At 51.3% G+C, this 17,111-nt stretch overlaps 2 protein-coding genes across 3 annotated transcripts; one reads left to right on the top strand and one right to left on the bottom strand.

Annotated features, from left to right (window-relative positions):
- Positions 1-7,410: 7,410 nt before the first annotated feature.
- On the bottom strand, positions 7,411-12,348 carry FBXO45 (F-box protein 45). Its single transcript, XM_015277131.4, has 3 exons — positions 11,911-12,348; positions 11,483-11,839; positions 7,411-9,509 (listed from the first exon to the last, which is right to left on the bottom strand). Exons 1-3 carry the CDS (start codon positions 12,160-12,162, stop codon positions 9,324-9,326), a joined length of 795 nt encoding a protein of 264 aa, XP_015132617.1. The 5' UTR covers positions 12,163-12,348; the 3' UTR covers positions 7,411-9,323.
- On the top strand, positions 11,882-16,521 carry WDR53 (WD repeat domain 53). Of its 2 annotated transcripts, none has more exons than XM_001232860.7 (2): positions 11,882-12,890; positions 15,310-16,521. In XM_001232860.7, exons 1-2 carry the CDS (start codon positions 12,360-12,362, stop codon positions 15,895-15,897), a joined length of 1,119 nt encoding a protein of 372 aa, XP_001232861.2. In that variant the 5' UTR covers positions 11,882-12,359; the 3' UTR covers positions 15,898-16,521. The 2 variants fall into 2 exon arrangements, with proteins under 2 accessions (XP_001232861.2, XP_025009522.1); XM_025153754.3 differs by having other exon boundaries at positions 11,882-12,078.
- Positions 16,522-17,111: the final 590 nt, after the last annotated feature.

Consider the following 17,111-nt stretch of genomic DNA (forward strand, 5'->3'; position numbering starts at 1 on the left):
TCAGGACTCCAGCAACCAGCCTCTTGCAGTGCCCGGGTGAGACTGGGATGCTCAGGGACCTCTGTGGCTGCTCAGGATTTGGGCAAACGCAGCACATCGGTGCGGGTCTGCACCATCCCAACGCAGGGAGCTCCCAACCAACATGGAAGTCAATGTGAAGGTCTGCTGGACAGCTCCTGCCCTCCCTTCCCACCGCGAGCTTCCTCAATCCCCCTCCCAGGGACGTTGCTGTCTGGGTGACTCCAACCCATTGGGCATCTGCTCACAGCAGCCCCCACGCTCCTGCAGCCAGCATACATGACCTGGGAGATTTTTCTTTTTTGCTTTTACTCTGAATTTCATTTCTTCTCTGGAAGGAGGCTCAGTGCTCCCACATCACTCACAAAAAGGCCCCGTGGTTTCATTTCCTGCATTTTCAAGGAAGTTTGAAGTCTAAAAATCAAGAAGGAAAAGAGAGAAGCACTCAGCGTTCAAGCGAACCAGAGCAGATGTCAGAAACTCCACAGCAGGGCAAAATTCCCAGGGTGTTACTTGAGGTCACCAGCAGACCCCTCCTGGTCTCCAGCCCACCACAAGGACACTCACCGTGTGGTAGAAGGGCAGGAGCCGGCAGGGGGTAGTCTCAAGGCTGGGAGGTCCCACAGTGTCCTCACCACACATTGTCCTTGGAAAGAGGGGATCTGGAGAAGCCTATAATGCTGAGTATTGCTTTGCAGGGCAGACTGCTCTGAGTGGAGTATGGAGCTTGTTGGTTCATTCACCTTCACCAGTTCTCACACCAACAGCTGCAGCCAGCTCGGGGAGGTGGAAGAAAATAGCCCAGCAGAGCGAGCAGCAGCCTGAAGGGAACCAGGTGAGCCACCAGCACGAGCAGCTGCAAGCACAGAATCTTCAGGTTGGGAAATAGAGGCTCTTTGGCTGAGGACGTTGCCTCCAATGCAGAGTGACTATGAGAAAGGATCCCTCATTTAACCCAGGCCCCAGAGGGAAGGCACAAACAGGTCTCAGTAGAAAGCAAAAGGCCATTTCTGGAAGCGTGGGGCGGGCACGGAGGAAAGAGGGGTGCTGGTCAGCGGCCTGGCCACATCCACTTCCCGGGCTCCCACACCCATCCCTGGACCAGCTCCAGCACTGTGGTCTGCGCTCTTCCGTCTCCCACCTCCACCGACGTAAGCAAGGAGGAAGCGGGCCAGGGAGCAGGGAGCCACAGAAGCCACCTCGCTTCCCCCGCCCTCCCTCAGTGGTCAGCATGAGGGCTCAGCACTGCAAACCTGAGCGCTGGAGGTATGGGTGCCCTGCAGGAGCAGTGAGAAGGAAGAACTGCTGACCCTTCCTCCCAGATCTCTGCAGGAGCCGCGGGCCTTGCAAGTGAGCTGCTTACACCCACGGTTTGCTCTCTGTTTGCACGTTGCCCACGCTTCCTCATAGGGCTGTATGATGTGGACATCTCAGCCTTGTATCTGCTCTCCGTGGCACTACCCCAGCACATTTACCCATGGTTTTGGCATAAACTTGTCACGACCAGAAGCTCCGAATTCACCCAACGGAGGAGGCACTCCATGACATCACCCAGCAATGCACGCTGGCACGACCCCAGCTCCCCTCCACAGTCCTTACCAGCTGCTGTTCTGTTGAAGAGAAGTGAGAAATTGTGTCATTAAAGCAAAGGGAAGTGAAACTATCTCAGCTCTTGGCCAAGCATGTCCCCTCCTGCTCTCCTGCTGGTCACAGAGCCAAGAGCCCTTTTGGGACAAAGCCTGCAGGGTGGCAGGGCTGCAGCACCCTCTTGCACTTGGGGCATATATTCCTTGTCTAATGTAAGAGAACAGAGCAAACTGCCAGGTCAGGGGCTCCTATGGTCTTTTAACAAAGTCCAACCTGAAGCGACACCGTCATACCTCAGAGCTCATCCCTGCAGCCACATATGGGAAAGGCTCAGCGTGGGCTTTCGGGTCTCAGTTTGAGATTGTCCTCTCTTCCAGGCACAAAGACTCAGCACAGGAACACAAGGGGGAAAAAGCTCAGAGAGATGCGTCAATGAATGCAGCAGACCCTCCTTTCCCGTGCTCCACTATGAGTTGGCCCCTTTTCCCACATAACAGTGATAGGGGCCATTACCTCTTCTCCTAAGTCGTGCCAGGGGAGGATATCAGGTTGGATATTTGGCACAGGCTGCCCAGAGAGTGGTGGTGTCACCATCCGTGGAGATGTGGCACTGAGGGACGTCATCAGTGGACATGGTGGGATGGGTGAGGGTTGAATAAGATGACCTTAAAGGTCTTTTCCAACCTTAATGATCCTACGATTTTCACTCTGAGAAGAGTAGCTGAAAGTCTTCATTTAACAGCTAAAGGTGAAACACAAATATCTCAGTTCACAAAGCACAAGGTCTGACCCTCCAGACCCTCCATAAGGGCGACCATCTCACAAGGGATCCAGAGAAAACCGTTCAGCCAACTGAGCACAAAACCCAACAGAAAAACCAACAAAAACCCAGACCAGAGCCCAGGGAGCAGTGCAGCCTCCTCTCCCCATCCCTTCTTGGCCTCATCTGGACACTCACTGCCCACTGCATGATACACAGAGGCCGCAAAGCTTTATCCACTGCATTATTCATGCAAAAAAAAAACATTTTGGTCACTTTTTCCTTATTGTCAGGTTTGTCCAGCACTCAGAAACACAAAGTTACATACTGATAGCACTCAGGGAAGCAGACAGAGCGCACCATCACGAATACTACTTAAAAGCTGTTGGTCTCCTAAGCATAGGATGCTGAAGGAACACTCCATGCCCCCACCTGCAGGCTCTCGGCTCCCAACCACTGTCATCTCCCTGGCAGTGGAGCTGCAGCCAGCACCATGCTATGATTGGGCAGCAGGGGGTTGTGGCTGGAGCACAGCCCAGCTCCGCTCGCTCCCTTATGTGATGGTTCTGGGGAGGCAGCACACACAGCACCTGCACGGGTTGCAAACAGGTCTGTGCTTCTGTTATCGATCAGCTTTGTCTTGCCTCCATTCTCAGCTCACCAGCTGCAAACTGGAGCTGATGGACTGATCCGAACAGACACAGCAAGTACTGGGGCTGACGGTGTGCCTTGCTGCAGGCCCCTGCCTGAGCGTGAAGGCGTGCAAGGGAACAATATTGTAGCTGTGGCATACACACTGCTGTAAAACAGCTGTTTTCACATCTGCCCCCAGCTTTAATGCACACCTCTAAGGACGTGAAGACTCCTGTGAAAATGAGAGCAGGTTCACGACCTGAAACCCTAAGTTGAAGAAAGGATTAAAAAAAATAACAAATCACTTTGCCAAACACACAGTGAAGCACCTGGGGACACAGCACAGCTACTGAGCAACAGAATGCTGCAGGCACACCAAGGTCCCAGGGCAGCCGGTCCTTACACACCCTCAGTGCTGCTGATAAAGTGAGGTAAGGTTGAGCTGCAGAAGCTGGGAGCTCACAGGAAGCTCAGGAGCCTCACACAAAAGACAAGAGCAGACAGGGTTACACCTTTGTACTTTCCTCCATGCAAACACTGCCTGCAGGTAAACACAGAACCAAAGAACCTTTAACAATAGAAGAACAGTCTGGATTAAAAGTCAAAATAAATCAAGCAAACATGAAACAAGCCCAGCTAGCTTGCAACAGATCTGCAAGCGCGGGCATGGCAGGAAAGACACCTTGTTCTTGTGGCTTGCAAAACTGCAGAAGAACAAGCAACACTTGTAATAATATACAGCGAGTTCCATTTTAAAATCCTCTTTCAACAACTGCTGTTGGATGGAACACATCCAACCGTCTTTTGATGGCTTCACTTTGGACAAGCGGTGACCGACGCCTGAAGGGATGGAAAGCAGTGTGTGACAAAGCAGATCAATGGGGGACTGACTGGAGGAATGCCCGCACCGTGCAGCAGCAGTGCCTGAGCCCCCAAACTTCCTCTGCCTCTGCAGCTGACCTTGGGCTCCCAGCTCACCCCATAACCTTAACCCTCACCGCAGGACCAAGGGTTTCAATGGAGAAGTATATATCAAAAGTGATTAAAACAAAAACAAAAGGAGAAGGGAGTAGTGAATACCAGCAGAGGTTGTGCACGAAGCATTAATTGTTGCACAAACCTTCAGCCGTTCCAATGGGTGCCCCGCAGCACTGTTCACTTTGCCCTCTGGTGGGAGGTGTGAGAATTCGTGCTGAGGTCGCACCATGCCCAGAACAGAATGAAAAACACTGCGTCGAGCAGAAATCAGCAGATTCAGCATCACCTGAAGGAAAAGCCTTCAGTATTCATTTACCACTTCATTAATTCTTCCTTTCGGCTGAATTCGACCTTAGTGCCAGGTAGTCTAGGGTAATTTAGATAAAACAAACACAATCTCCTCCTCACTGGTTAAAAACCCGTTTTGTCGCTGTGAAAAGGATGGCAGAACCCATCTCAGCAATGCAGTTTTCTGGCTGCAGGTTTCACAGCGTGGTCTGCACTGTGCAAGAGCAGCACTCGTGGCTGTGCTCCTGCCGGTATCCAGGGCTATTTATAACATGCCAGCCTTGTGGGATGGTGAAACACATACTTGGAGGCAGTCAGATCAGCAGGAAGTTCCTTTCTACGCAGAGGCCGAGGAGGGGCAGATTCCATAGGCTAAGGAAGGGAGAGAAGAGGAGGTGAAATAAACCACAGTCCCTAACAGCTGAGGAAAGGGAGCGCTTCCAAGTCCTAAGCATTAAGCAAAGTGTAACAAACCAGAAGCTTACTTCCAGTTAAACAGCAATATTCCATCTTGCTGGACAAAAACCATAAAGCTCACACGGGTAATAAAGAGATGTAAAGACTCGGCCAAAACTGAGATATCAGTATGGAAATGTGAGGGCCCAGGAATTGCTGAGGGCTGGTTGCCCCTCATACAGCTGCTCTTACACCTCCTTTCTCTAGGTATGACCCAACTCTTCCCAGGACGAACGTTATTTTAATTCATTGCTGCTGTCATCATTGCCGTGAAAGTGGAAGAGCAAAAAATAGAGAGGGCCATCTGGAAAACACATCCACATTTCAAGGAAATTCAGAAATACAGCTCAGCGGTACAGGGAGAGGAAAGCTCATGTGTTCCAGTTGGCTGCAGGACTCAGAGGCAGAAGAACACGGCTACATCCGCAGCAACAGAAGCTCAGCCTGCGCACGGACACACGGACACGGCCCACCAGATCACAGCCATCTGCTCCCCTTTTGTCACCTGAAACGTGGCCAAAAGTGACAGCAGCAAACGGCATTTGCTTGCAGCAGGCTCATACAGGACTCCCAGAAATGCATGCACCACTGCATGTTAAGTGCAAAAAAATGCTTTAAGAGAAATCTCCCCAGCAGAGTGAGTTGCTTCCCCACTGATGAAGAAATACCAGATATCCTCAAGGACTGTGAAGCCTACATATGATTGATCTATGTAAGCTATGGGCAGCTGATGTTTTTCTTGACCAAAGCAGCCAGATCACACGCTGGGGAAAGGAAAATACTCCACGCAGTTGTTCAGTTGACTCCAAAGTAACTCACAGAATCCCTTTTTTTTCCAGCACATTTTCAGCTAACCAACATCAGAACCTCTTCTCTTCGGAACGCCCTCACGGAGACATCAGCCAAAAGCTCAGCACTTGAAAAGCAAATTCTCAATGATTTTGGAAGGTGTTTCAGAGCTCCCGACCACAACACAGTCTCCTGGTTATTGACCATGGCTGCTCCAACTTGCACAGCATTTCAGCCCTCTTTTATTAGTTTCTACATGATCTGCCATGTGTGGTTGGGTTGGAGATCCTGCTCTAGCCTGCAGCCTGTTGCCATGGCTTCAGTTACTTTTCAGCTCTTTGGACCTCAGCCATACACACACATTTGAGGATGGATCACTTTGAAACCAAAAGTCTTCTATCAAGAGCACATCTGAGCTCTCTTTGGTGCCTCCCATCTAATGAAACCACGGTCCTCGTGTGAGCTACGCCCACAGACTGCATGAAGCCCAAGCATTAAATCTGCAATCGATCTGCTTTGGCAAATCAAGAACTTGGTATCACAAGAGTGAAGTTCAACTCTACAGAGCATGCTCTGTGGGCCCCTTGCAGGACAGAACTCCTCTTTGCTGAACCTGGAAAAGGCAGAAAGCTTGCCATTGGAACTGAGAGCAGAAAAGGGGTATTTGCATGGCTCAACTGCTCTTCCATTGTCCCTTAGCAAGTACACAGGCTCTGTGTATATTTAGATCGTGTCACTGCTATGCTACAGATCGCTACATGCTTCTGTACAGAGGTGGGAATGAAAAGCAAAACCACCAAAAACAGCACATAGAAGCCACTCTGCTCAAAGCAGCAGCAGGAATGCACTGGATGCTCACTCCAAGAACTTACCCAGAACAAAGCAGCACAGCCTGAAGCCAGCCCAGCAGCAGAACCTAACAAACACAGCATCAGTGCAGGCACCAAATGAATCCCAGGAGGCACCGCCCGCTCTAGGGTCAGCAATTCTTACAGTTAAGGCTGGAAAAGCTGCAAAGGAAGAAAAAACTAAGCAGGAATATCTCATCATAGGGTCTGACTACACATATTAAATCTTATGCCTGCTAGATCCTCATCACACCAAAATAGTCCTAGAATGGGGACAGGCTTAGGAGAGCCGCAGGGAGGAGCACACCGGGCGCAGTGTGCAGGGGAGAGGAGAGCTGCCTTCCTGAAGCTTATCCTGTGAGATAAGGTTGTGTGGGCTGCCAGCCCCTCACTGCCTTGTCCCCTCCCATGCCCAGAGCTCAGGTCGCTCCCAAATCGCTGTTCCAGCTGTGTGAATCTGTTCAGTACTCAAAACTTCTCCTGTAAACCCTCCTTCCCCCCCACTCCATCTCAACGCCTGCTTCCTTCTCGATACTGTAAGCATAGAAGGTGAATAAAGATGGTCTCAAAACGATTTACCAAGTGGGAAGAGCTGCAAGATAACAGCTGTCTGCTGAGTCAAAATATATTGGTGGAGAAGAGTTAAATCGGAGCTGGTAGCACAAATACCCCATATCGTTCATACCTGGGTCTGCTACCTCCTCTCTCAGTGTAATCTTTAAGGTTGGTGGACAAGAAGTCAAAAAGCACCTTCCAAGGCACGTCCTGCAGCAGCAGGGCAGCACTGAGCACAACACCTCCTCTGCTGCCCAGCAATTCACACTGGAGGACCTCCAGCTGTGAAAGGGTGCCATTAGACCAGCGCAGCTATCGAGCTCCCCGCCACCACCCCCCAGCTTCTCCCTTCCTAACAGTCACACAGCAAATCACGCAGCCCCAGCACCACCATCCTCCTCACGATAAGAAGTTCTGTTCTGCCACACCAAACCGCCGCTCCGTTTCTTCCTTCTCAGCAGCGCTGCGGGGGTCATTGCAACAATACACACGGATGAGTCCTTCTGAATTATAGCAGAGTTTATTTTAATGTTTTGTACAGCCAGCATTGGTCTCCAGGAATAAGTTAATAGTTTTACGTGAGTCCCCCCCAAACCCACCCTTAAGGAATGTTCAGCTTTCACCACACCTAATTTAGAGGGAGATAATTTATAGGGTAAGACGCAGTCCGAAGAATGGAAATCGATCTTCATTTGTGAATGAAACTCCTCCGAAGTTCCCAGGGTTTACTTACATCTAATTGGATCCACGACCACGCACGGCAGCCACGTCTCACTGAGAACACGCTCACACCTCAGCAAAGGTCTTACTCTCTGAAACAGGACAGGATTTTGTTTCCCTCCTCATGCCATGCAGTTCTGCCAGGCACGCACGAGCCCTGCGGTTTAAGCCAACCAACGCTCATAACTGGTTTTCCATAAAGGCACTCCCTTGGTGTCGCTCTCACTCCATCAGCCAGTTGCTCTCAGTACCATTTAAAACACCATTTCTCACCGTATCGTTTGTTTCTTTAACGCAGCCAAGAGAAACTGAGCTCGATACCCATACCGCCCTTAAGCACTAAGCGACACATAAAACAAATAAATACTTTAAATCCCTTTAAATGGTAATAATGCTCCTTCATACTCTGTTCCGGTGCAGAACTTGGTTATTTACTGTGCAAAAAGCCCTGCGAAGGCAGCTCTGCAGCAGCATACGAGGCATCTCAGCTACCTGCTTGTGCTGCTTTCCTCCGATCATGGAATAACGGGGGGAAAACAAGCAATGGCCTAAGAGACATTCCTCTTGCTCAGAGAACTGTCAGCATCCGAGATGAAGCAGCTCACATTCTCCAGCACAAAACCAAGAAGAGGTTGGTTGCACAGAGACTTCATCCTCCCCCCCCAAAAAATCACACCATCAATAACTGAAACAGCCCACTTTGCTCTGGGAAACACCAGCAAACAAGAGATGGGAGCTGAGAGCCATTAAAACCTTGTATTTTTTGCTGTGGAAATGAAGACGAGCTCAGCACCGTGCTGCAGCTTCCTTTCTTAAAGGTGGGCCACAAAGTATGGAAAAACAAAACTTCCAGGGCAATTTTGGTTGTGTTTCCTACTGAGGACAGAACTATTGCTGAAGCCACGGAAGCCTTCAGCCACACAGAAAATGAATCCACGCAGCACCGTACTCCACGAGGGCATTCCCAAATGCTCTACAACACAACAGAAGCAGCACACTGACGTGACTGTTATTTACCTGTCTCCAAAGTTTTCCTGAAGCCCCTTCGAGAAATCACGTCCCAGTTAGAATAAAGCAAACCCTTTCTTTTGATTGAACTGTTCTTTTCGACGTGTCCCATATATACAATTCTTAAAATACACTTAAAAATAGCTGCACACATTTGATATGGTTATACCAGAGGAGGGCAGCCCGGACAGACCGCCCTTCTCGGTACATTAAAAACTGTAAATAAAACCCAACCAGACTCGCTCTCCCCGGTGCCCACGTCGGCCCCGAGGAGGGAAGGGGAGGGGAGGAACAAGCAGTTTTAAAATGGGAGTCTTTCACAAAACACACTACTTACAAACCTCGGGTTAATTTCCTCAAGCAGTTTTCTATCAAATCCTTCCTTAAATATCTGAGGTCACGCACCGCCATCCTAGCAATGAAATCTGTTGCAACATGCATGTGTCAGCTTCCCACTCAACCAACTGCGACCCTGAGGATTTTTCTGGCCTGGTAGAAAGAGGAAATGCAGTAATTCCTGAAGTATGGCTGGTCCTCCGCTTCCAAATTCTCTATGGTTTCCTCGACGGCTCTTGGACACACACCCACACTTATTTTTGTCTCTAATACATGTTTCCCTCTAACCAACATGCAGATTTCTCCTCCCAGTCATCCACATCGTGACGTCCCAGCGAAACCATCCGTCATCCATCCAAAGGCTTTCCCAGGTAGACCAAAGTCACTTCTGTGTTACCGTACACGGCGGACACTGCCGGATACAGGCAAACTTTGGGCAGTCCTCTGAACGCAACTCCCAAGAACTCATAGCCCCTCTCAAACGCTAACGTTTTGTCTTCCATGTCCAGGATAACTCGAATCCTTTCGCCTATCTGGAAACAGAGATGGGAAGAGGAGGGAGAAGAAACAAACAGGGAAAGAGTCAATATATTCAGTTGGAAACGCCAAAAAAAAAAACCCAACAAAGCAAAATCCATGGATAACACAGCAGAGCAGATTAAAGCAAAGCTTTCCTTGGTGCTTTCGCAACAGAGATGTCTCCTTTCCTCTCGTATGGACCCAGTACATCTGCTGCCTGTTGCTGCGGGCAGCCCAGGCCTAAGCACCCTCACGACACTGAACACAGCCCTCCACAAGCAGACCTGCAGCAGCACCACAAGCCAGTGCATCACTCCAGAACGCTGCAGGAGCCTGAAAACACTGTAACAGCCCCAGGTTACTGGGGCTCTGTTGCCAGCAATGACCAGTAGAGTCTACAGAGAGCAATGTTGGACAAGTTGTTTTAGAAAGGTAAAGGCCAGGTGCGGAACATTCCCAGAACATACATCTGATGGCACAAGTGCTATCTCTGACAGAGGTGCTCCCTTACCAGGGCAGAAAAATAATACAGTGCAAAGCTTTGGCAAAGTGGGTAAACAAAACCTACAGTATAGATATACCCGTGTGAGTAAAGCCAATGCCGAATGCAACAAGAGTTTGGTTTGGAGCAGGGTGTACAGGATGCTCCCCATGTTGATCCTGTGCTTGTTACTTTCAAACATAAACAGAAGGGAGAGGCACCAGCAGCAAATGCAGCATGAGATAGCACAAACTTCTGGTTCTCCACCAGACAACCGCATTGCCAGGGATTCCTTCCAGCCAATATATTTCTCTTCTAACCAATGCTAACAAGTGTGTATTTCCCTTCAGTACGTCTCCTAAGAGCGGATGATTGTACGTGTATGACTCTATGGTTCTATGTCTTACAAAATATAAAGTGCTTTAAAGGATTGCTGATTCAAGCCCTCACCAGTTCTTAAGAAGGAAGCATTGACTGCAAGCACGGCTCAGCCTGCAGTCCCCGTGGGAGCTCTCCTGGCTTTAAAACCTCTCCTCGTCCTGCTGTGCAAAAAGGCCCAGACGGGGGCAGCAGGAAGGGACTGCCAATGGGCAGGGCTGGAAAGGGCCGATTCACACATCAGGAAACGTGAAATCTGCATCTCTTTGATCCACATTAACTTATTAATTGCAAAAATGGCAGGTATCATCTCCAGACTGAACTAAGCGCTTGGCAGCGAGCTTTTATACGAAATTTAGAAATATCAGCCTTGAGCTAATGCCAAGATCTTCGTGTACAGCTGAAGCACAAGGCATTATTCATCCCAAACCATGACGCTGTGAGATGGGAATTATACTGCAACACAGCTGAAGATGCAACGTGAGGAAAACCATCAGTCAAAAGGCAGCCGCGCAAGCGGCCAGGAGAACAAAGATAAACACAGCGAGACAGAACAGCGGAGCAGCACTGGCGCTTTGATAACCCCAAATCAGCCGCACGTCACGGCCCAGCCAAAGGATGTCACCTATGGGAAGGCGCCCAGAGAGCCAGCAAGCAGCGCCTGGCACAGGAAGGCCCTACCTCAGCACGGCCTCTGCTCACACCGCCAACAGCACAGGGCTGAAACACCCACCGACAACAGGCGCCTCGCTGTCGGGCCCATCCAGGCCCTGAGAGCGGTGTCAGCTTTGGTTTCAGAGCGGGATGCGGTGTTCCAATGAACACCCAGCCGGTATTTGAGAGGAAAGGCAGGAACAAAGGAAACACGCGCAGGGGAGTGAGGGTGCCCCATCCCTGGAGGTGCCCAAGGCCACGGATGGGGCCCTGGGCAGCCTGAGCTGGTGGGGGCAGCCGGCCCACGGCGCAGGTTGGGAGCGGGTGGGCTTAAGGTCTCTCCCAACCCAACCCAACCCAACCCAACCCAACCGTCCGGGGTCGCATGGCACGGCCGCACAGCCTGCGAAGATAAAGCTACTCCCGCCCGCAGGGAGACGCCGTGGCGGCGCGCAGGGAGGGCCGCCCGCTCACCTGGTACTTGGGCGCGTTGTTGCACTGCGGGAAGCTGCCGTTGACCTCCCCGTTGTGCAGCAAGTTATTGTCCACCAGGTTCCAGCCCCAGCTCTGGTCGTCGCTGCCCAGCAGGGCCACGTAGCCCTGGCACTGCATGGCCGCCCGCTTCGTGGCGATGCCGATGACGGCCACGGTGCCCAGCGGCCCTTCCCACCACACCTCCCAGGCGTGGCGGCCCTCGCTGAAGCCGATCTTGGTCCTGGCGCCGTCGGTGCTCTGGGCGATGGGGTTGCGGTGCAGCGTGAAGCCGTTCTTCTTGATGTAGACGTTCCGGGAGCAGTCGTTGGTGCTGAAGGCGTGGTGGAAGGCACGGACCTAGGGCGGGGAGCCAAGAGGGGTCAGGCCGCGGGAGGCGTCACCGCCGCGCGAGGCCGCGCCGGGCTCACCTTGCCCTTGTAGGTGGGCACGTTGCAGAGGATGTCGGTGCGCAGCGCCTCCTCGGCCAGGCAGCGCGCGGCCAGGCTGCGCCACACCTCGCTGTTCTCGTCGCCGTGCAGGACGTGGTGCCACAGCTTGCACACCAGCGCGCAGCTCCGCAGCTCGCGCAGCTCCAGGTAGGAGAACACCAGCTCCAGCACCCGCCCCGGCAGCCGCCACCCCGCTCCCCCCGCCGCCCCGCCGCCGGGCCCCGCCGCCATCGCCCCCCGCGCGGGGGGAGGCGGGGGAGAGGCGCTGCGGGAAGCGGCGCGGAGCCGGGAGCCGAGCGGCCTTCCCTCAGCGGGCGGTGGCGGCGGCGGCGGCGGGCCCGGGCCCAGCGCTCCGCCCGCCCGCCCGAGGCCTCAAGGCGAGGGGGCGCGCGCCGCCATCGCCGCCCGCCCCGAGCCGCCCGCCGCGCATGCGCGGAGTCGGCGTCCCCGCCGAGAGGAGCGGCCCCGCGCCGACGGCCATGGCGGTCAGGTGGGAGGGCGGCCACTCCGCCTCCGTGCTGTGCCTCGCCGCCGGCCGCGAGGGGCTCGTGGCCTCGGGGGCCGAGCGCGGCGAGTTGGCGCTGTGGGGGCGGGAGGGCGTCCCCGCGGGGCGGCTGCGGCTGTCCCCCGCCGAGGACGACGTGGCGGCGCTGGCGTTCTCCCCGCGCCTCCCGCACCGCCTGTACGCCGCGCACGGGGCGGCCGTGGCGCTGCTGGACGTGCGGGCGCTGCGGGAGCCCGTGGAGCGCCTCCGCTTCAACGAGGAGGAGATCGGCTGCCTGGCGCTCAGCGACGCCGGGGCCCTGCTGGCCGCGGCCGACGACTCCGGGGCCGTCAAGGTCGTGGATCTGGAGAGCAAGAAAGTCGTCCGCTCGCTGAGGCACGCCAACATCTGCTCCTCCGTCGCCTTTCGGCCGCAGAGGCCGCAGAGCCTCGTCTCGTGCGGCCTGGACATGCAGGTGACTTGGTGGCGGGGGAAGGTGACGCCGGGCTGCCCGCATCTGCGCGGGGCCTTCCTGCGGCGTGGCGCGGTGTTGTGCCCCGGGCTTCGCCCGTAGTTGCGATGTGGATGTGGTCGGCACGGGGGGAATCGAGGGGCAGCACAGAGCAGCTGTGCCTGCATCGGTTCTGTCCGACCACGCGGACCCCGCAGGTATCCCGAGCGAGGGGCTGCAGGCAGAGCGCTGCCTTAGGGAAACAAAGTGCCCGAGGCAGAGCAGGTGCCAACACAGAGAGAGCTGCCTGGCTGCTCTGACGCTGTTACTGTTATAAGTTTATCCCCTGCTTGAAGGCACCTCGTGGAATTCCATGGTGAATGTTCTTTACCTTTTACACTTCTTTGCCTTGTCGAGAGGAACCTTTGTCCTTTGTATGTCACACAGAATCACAGAACACCCCAAGTTGGAAGGGACCCACAAGGATCATCAACTCCAACCCCCGGCCCCACACAGCACCACCCAAACCCAATGTCTCAGAGCGGTGTCTCAGCACTCCCTGAGCTCCGGCATTACGGCCGTGCCCACCGCCCTGTGATGCAGAACCTCTCCCTGACCCCCAGCTGCCCCTCCCCAACACAGCCCCACGCCGTTCCCTCGGGCCCTGTCGCTGTCACACAGAGCAGAGCTCAGCACTGCCTGTCTGCTCCCCGTGAGGAGCTGCAGCTGCCCACAAGGTCTCTGCTCAGCTCCTGTGCTCTGGGCTGAAGCCACCCCAGGACTTCCTTTCCAGTGGTTGAGGTCTGACCACGTTCCTGTTTCAGCCTGAGATGAAAACTGTCACTTCTACAAAGGTCTCTGTGGTTCTGGCAGTGTTAGGGGAACTTTCCCATGACAGCATCGAGCAGTTTAACTGTGTTCTTAAAAGCTGTTTCTTTTCTATTTTAAAGCCACCATTTGTCACAACTCTGGAAGTCTGCTTATTCAAGTTAAGGTTGATTGGTGGAAGTTTCCCAAGTTCTGACTTTGCCAGGTTTTAAAACATTCTCTACGTTTGTCCACCATGGACTAAAAGGCAGAGATAGGATTTTAAATGAAGTGCTTTGAGAAGCTTCATCTCAGAGGTACTGAAGTGGAGCAGTAAATGCTCAGCACCTTACACAGGTTGCTTAATTTCAGATCCCTAACGTGGCTGGAAGGCTTATATCAGAACTGTAACCATTAATGTACTGTTTCTTTGTGAGAAAAACAGCAGCAGCAGCTGATGAGAACTGAAATGTTGGTAGCTAGTGCTGTTTCCAAAAGTGCCATGGAAGCAGGGAAAACTCCACGAGGGCAGAACATACTTACTGTGCAGAATGCTTGTCAGCACTTGTTGAATTCATGAAGCTGATGCTGTCCATGATGAGAGTGGGAGTGTTTGGCTTACGTGTGAAGATCGGCTCCTCTGATGTACTCTGCCTTGCACAGTCATCACAGGAAAGTTTTCCCTGTTGTTGGTAGCAGAATAGCTGTAATGCAGCAGCAGCAGTGGTGACTGCTAAAAGAGAAAAGCAGTAAGAAATAATACATGTATTCCGGATAAGCAAACAGCATATCAGTACTGCAGGAGACTGAGTTGTGCTTTGAGATCTGCTGGCCTTGAAAAAAAAATCATAATTCATACTGTAAAAGTATTGAGAGAATTACTGTAACGGGTGCAGTATAAATCTGTTGCACTTGAATTGGTCAGTGGTAGAAGCAGGATTCACGTGGAGGCACAGCGAGCAGCTTGCAGGTGCCATGGCTTTCGAAAGCAAGTCTCAAACTGCCTCCATCTGATCAGGAAGAGCGTGCTCTATCTTCATATGCTAACAGGACAAACCAGATCTAATGCAATATAAAACATGCACGCACACACATACATATACATATACGTGATTAAAATCCAGGGACTGAACTACTGTTTGCCTTTTGCTGCTCCATTTCTCAAACACATTAAAGAAAGTGATTATCTTAGAACGATTATGTACCAGAAACAGAACTAAAATTCAGAATGAAGAAGCTCTCTTTGCAGTCGCATTGCCTTGTCCCCCCTTTTAAATAATTAAGATGAGCAGTATATCATGATTACTACTGCTGAGATGAATGGAAAAGCATTTAGAAGAGCTTTTCCATCCATTTTATGCTCTAGAGGTCTGAGCCATTAACTGTGCTGGGAAGGGCACTGTGGTGGTTTGGAAAGCGTGTAGTAAAGTTTTGCCATGTTTGTTAGGTATACTTCAACCATTTCTTGAAGCAGGTCTTGCATCTCTTATGCTCATCTGTGGTCCTTCCTCTGCCTGAGCAAAAAGCTTTATTTTTGTTAGTGAAAGAAACCAATTCTACTTAAGAATCAGATGCTACAGTTGGTGTTCTTTGAAGTAGAATGGATAAATGATTGATTCCTTTGATCTTTTCCAAGGTTATGCTGTGGAACCTGCAGAAAGCTCGCCCCCTATGGACCACAAACTTGCAGGAGTGTGGAACAGAGGAAGACAGCCTGCAGTCAGCCGGCCAGCTCTTTAACCCCCCACTTGCACATTCCCTGTCTGTCGCATCGTGTGGCAACGTCTTTGGCTGCGGAGCTCAAGATGGTAAAGTCAGAATATTCCGAGTCACTGGTCTCAAATTTGAACGTGAGCTGGAGTTCAGAGGTCATAGTTTGGGAGTATCACAAGTCCTCTTCATGCCAGAATCATACTGCTTGTTGACTGGGGGAAACGATGGGAAAGTCTTGCTCTGGGATGTCAGCAATGACATTGGAAAGCAGCAGAAAAGCCCAGCAAAGTCACTCCATAAAAGGAAGGGCCAAGCAGCTGCCACCGCCAGAAAAGATGGAAAGCTCAACAAAGTGGCTTCAAATGAACATGCTAGAATTTTACCAAAGCTAACCATTGAGCATGGAGAGAAGGTGAACTGGATCACGTGCGCAGAGATCAAAGGCTCCAGGAGAGTATTAGTTGCTGATCAGAGTAGTTCTATATCTGTTTATCCGTTGCCAGAGTCTTAGGCACTGAAACAGAAATTTGTGGGGAAGAATCATTTCTCTGCATTCAGAATATGATTCCAATTAAATCCATTGACGGTGAACTGAATAGTGAGGCCCCCTGTATTCTCAGGAACGGCCAGGGATTCGCTGTGCTCTCACACAGATGCTCACACTGTCATTGGCCTGGTGTTACATTTCCAGCATCCGGTAGTGCTCACTGCAGCTGTTTCTTGTAGGCTGGCAATTAGGTCATAACTGTCCTGACATAACTGAAGCTGCAGGAATAAATTTAACAGGGAAATCCACTATGCTAAATGAGGATGCTGACCAGTAACAGAGACGTAATTGAGTTTCTTCTGTTTCAAACAATTTCAGTGCTTTATTTTACTTCCCCTGTTAAATTGTGCCACAGTTAGCTTGAGCTGGATCTCTTGGAAATATGGTTTTCATTATTTTGCATATAGGACTAGAGAAGCCTTAACTTACTAGCAAATAATCAAATGAGTAGTCATTCTTAACTGGAAGAAGATGGGGAAAATGTTGGCATCTGTCTAATGGGTCAGCTGTCGTCTGCATTTAGTTGTTTTTCCCAGAGAGGAAAAGTTACTATTACATTTGTCTTAATAAATGCTTTCTCTCACTGCTCCCATGTGTTTATGTTCGTTCTAATATTGCCTAACATAGGTGCTGTGCAAAATTTTATCAAGAAGTGTATTTATAGGCCATCGGGGTAAATACAAAGGGACAAATGCACTGTTCTGCCTAACCTAAATACTTCCATGGCTTTTCCAAAGCTGTTAGAAACACTGCAAGCCAAACTTGGCGGTTATGGCTTGTTAGAAACACCTCTTAGTTTGCAAGTTGAATGTGGGGAGAATGCTGGAGGTGGTAGAAATGATGTTTGATTGATACCAGACTTTCCATAGAATGGACAAATAAGTAAAAGATGAAAAAATAGAAAAAGAAAAACTTTCTTTTTCTTCAGCTTGTCCTGATGTTTTCACAGGCAAAGACTCAGAGCCTTCTGCTGGCCACAGGCCTGCTTGAGCAATGTGGGTTCTGTGCTGTGTGTTACGTTGGCTGTGGTGTGGCCAGATGCACGTCACTTCACTTTTTATTTCTTGTTAATTGAAACAAAATGTAAAGTTGTTCGTTTGGTTTTTTGCGTAGCCAACTCCTGCAAATGTTTGCATCCTTTATGGATGCCATTTCAGTGGTGTGGGTTTCACTATTCC

This window comes from Gallus gallus, chromosome 9 (genome assembly GCF_016699485.2).
Source record: "Gallus gallus isolate bGalGal1 chromosome 9, bGalGal1.mat.broiler.GRCg7b, whole genome shotgun sequence".
Classification (NCBI taxonomy): domain Eukaryota; kingdom Metazoa; phylum Chordata; class Aves; order Galliformes; family Phasianidae; genus Gallus; species Gallus gallus.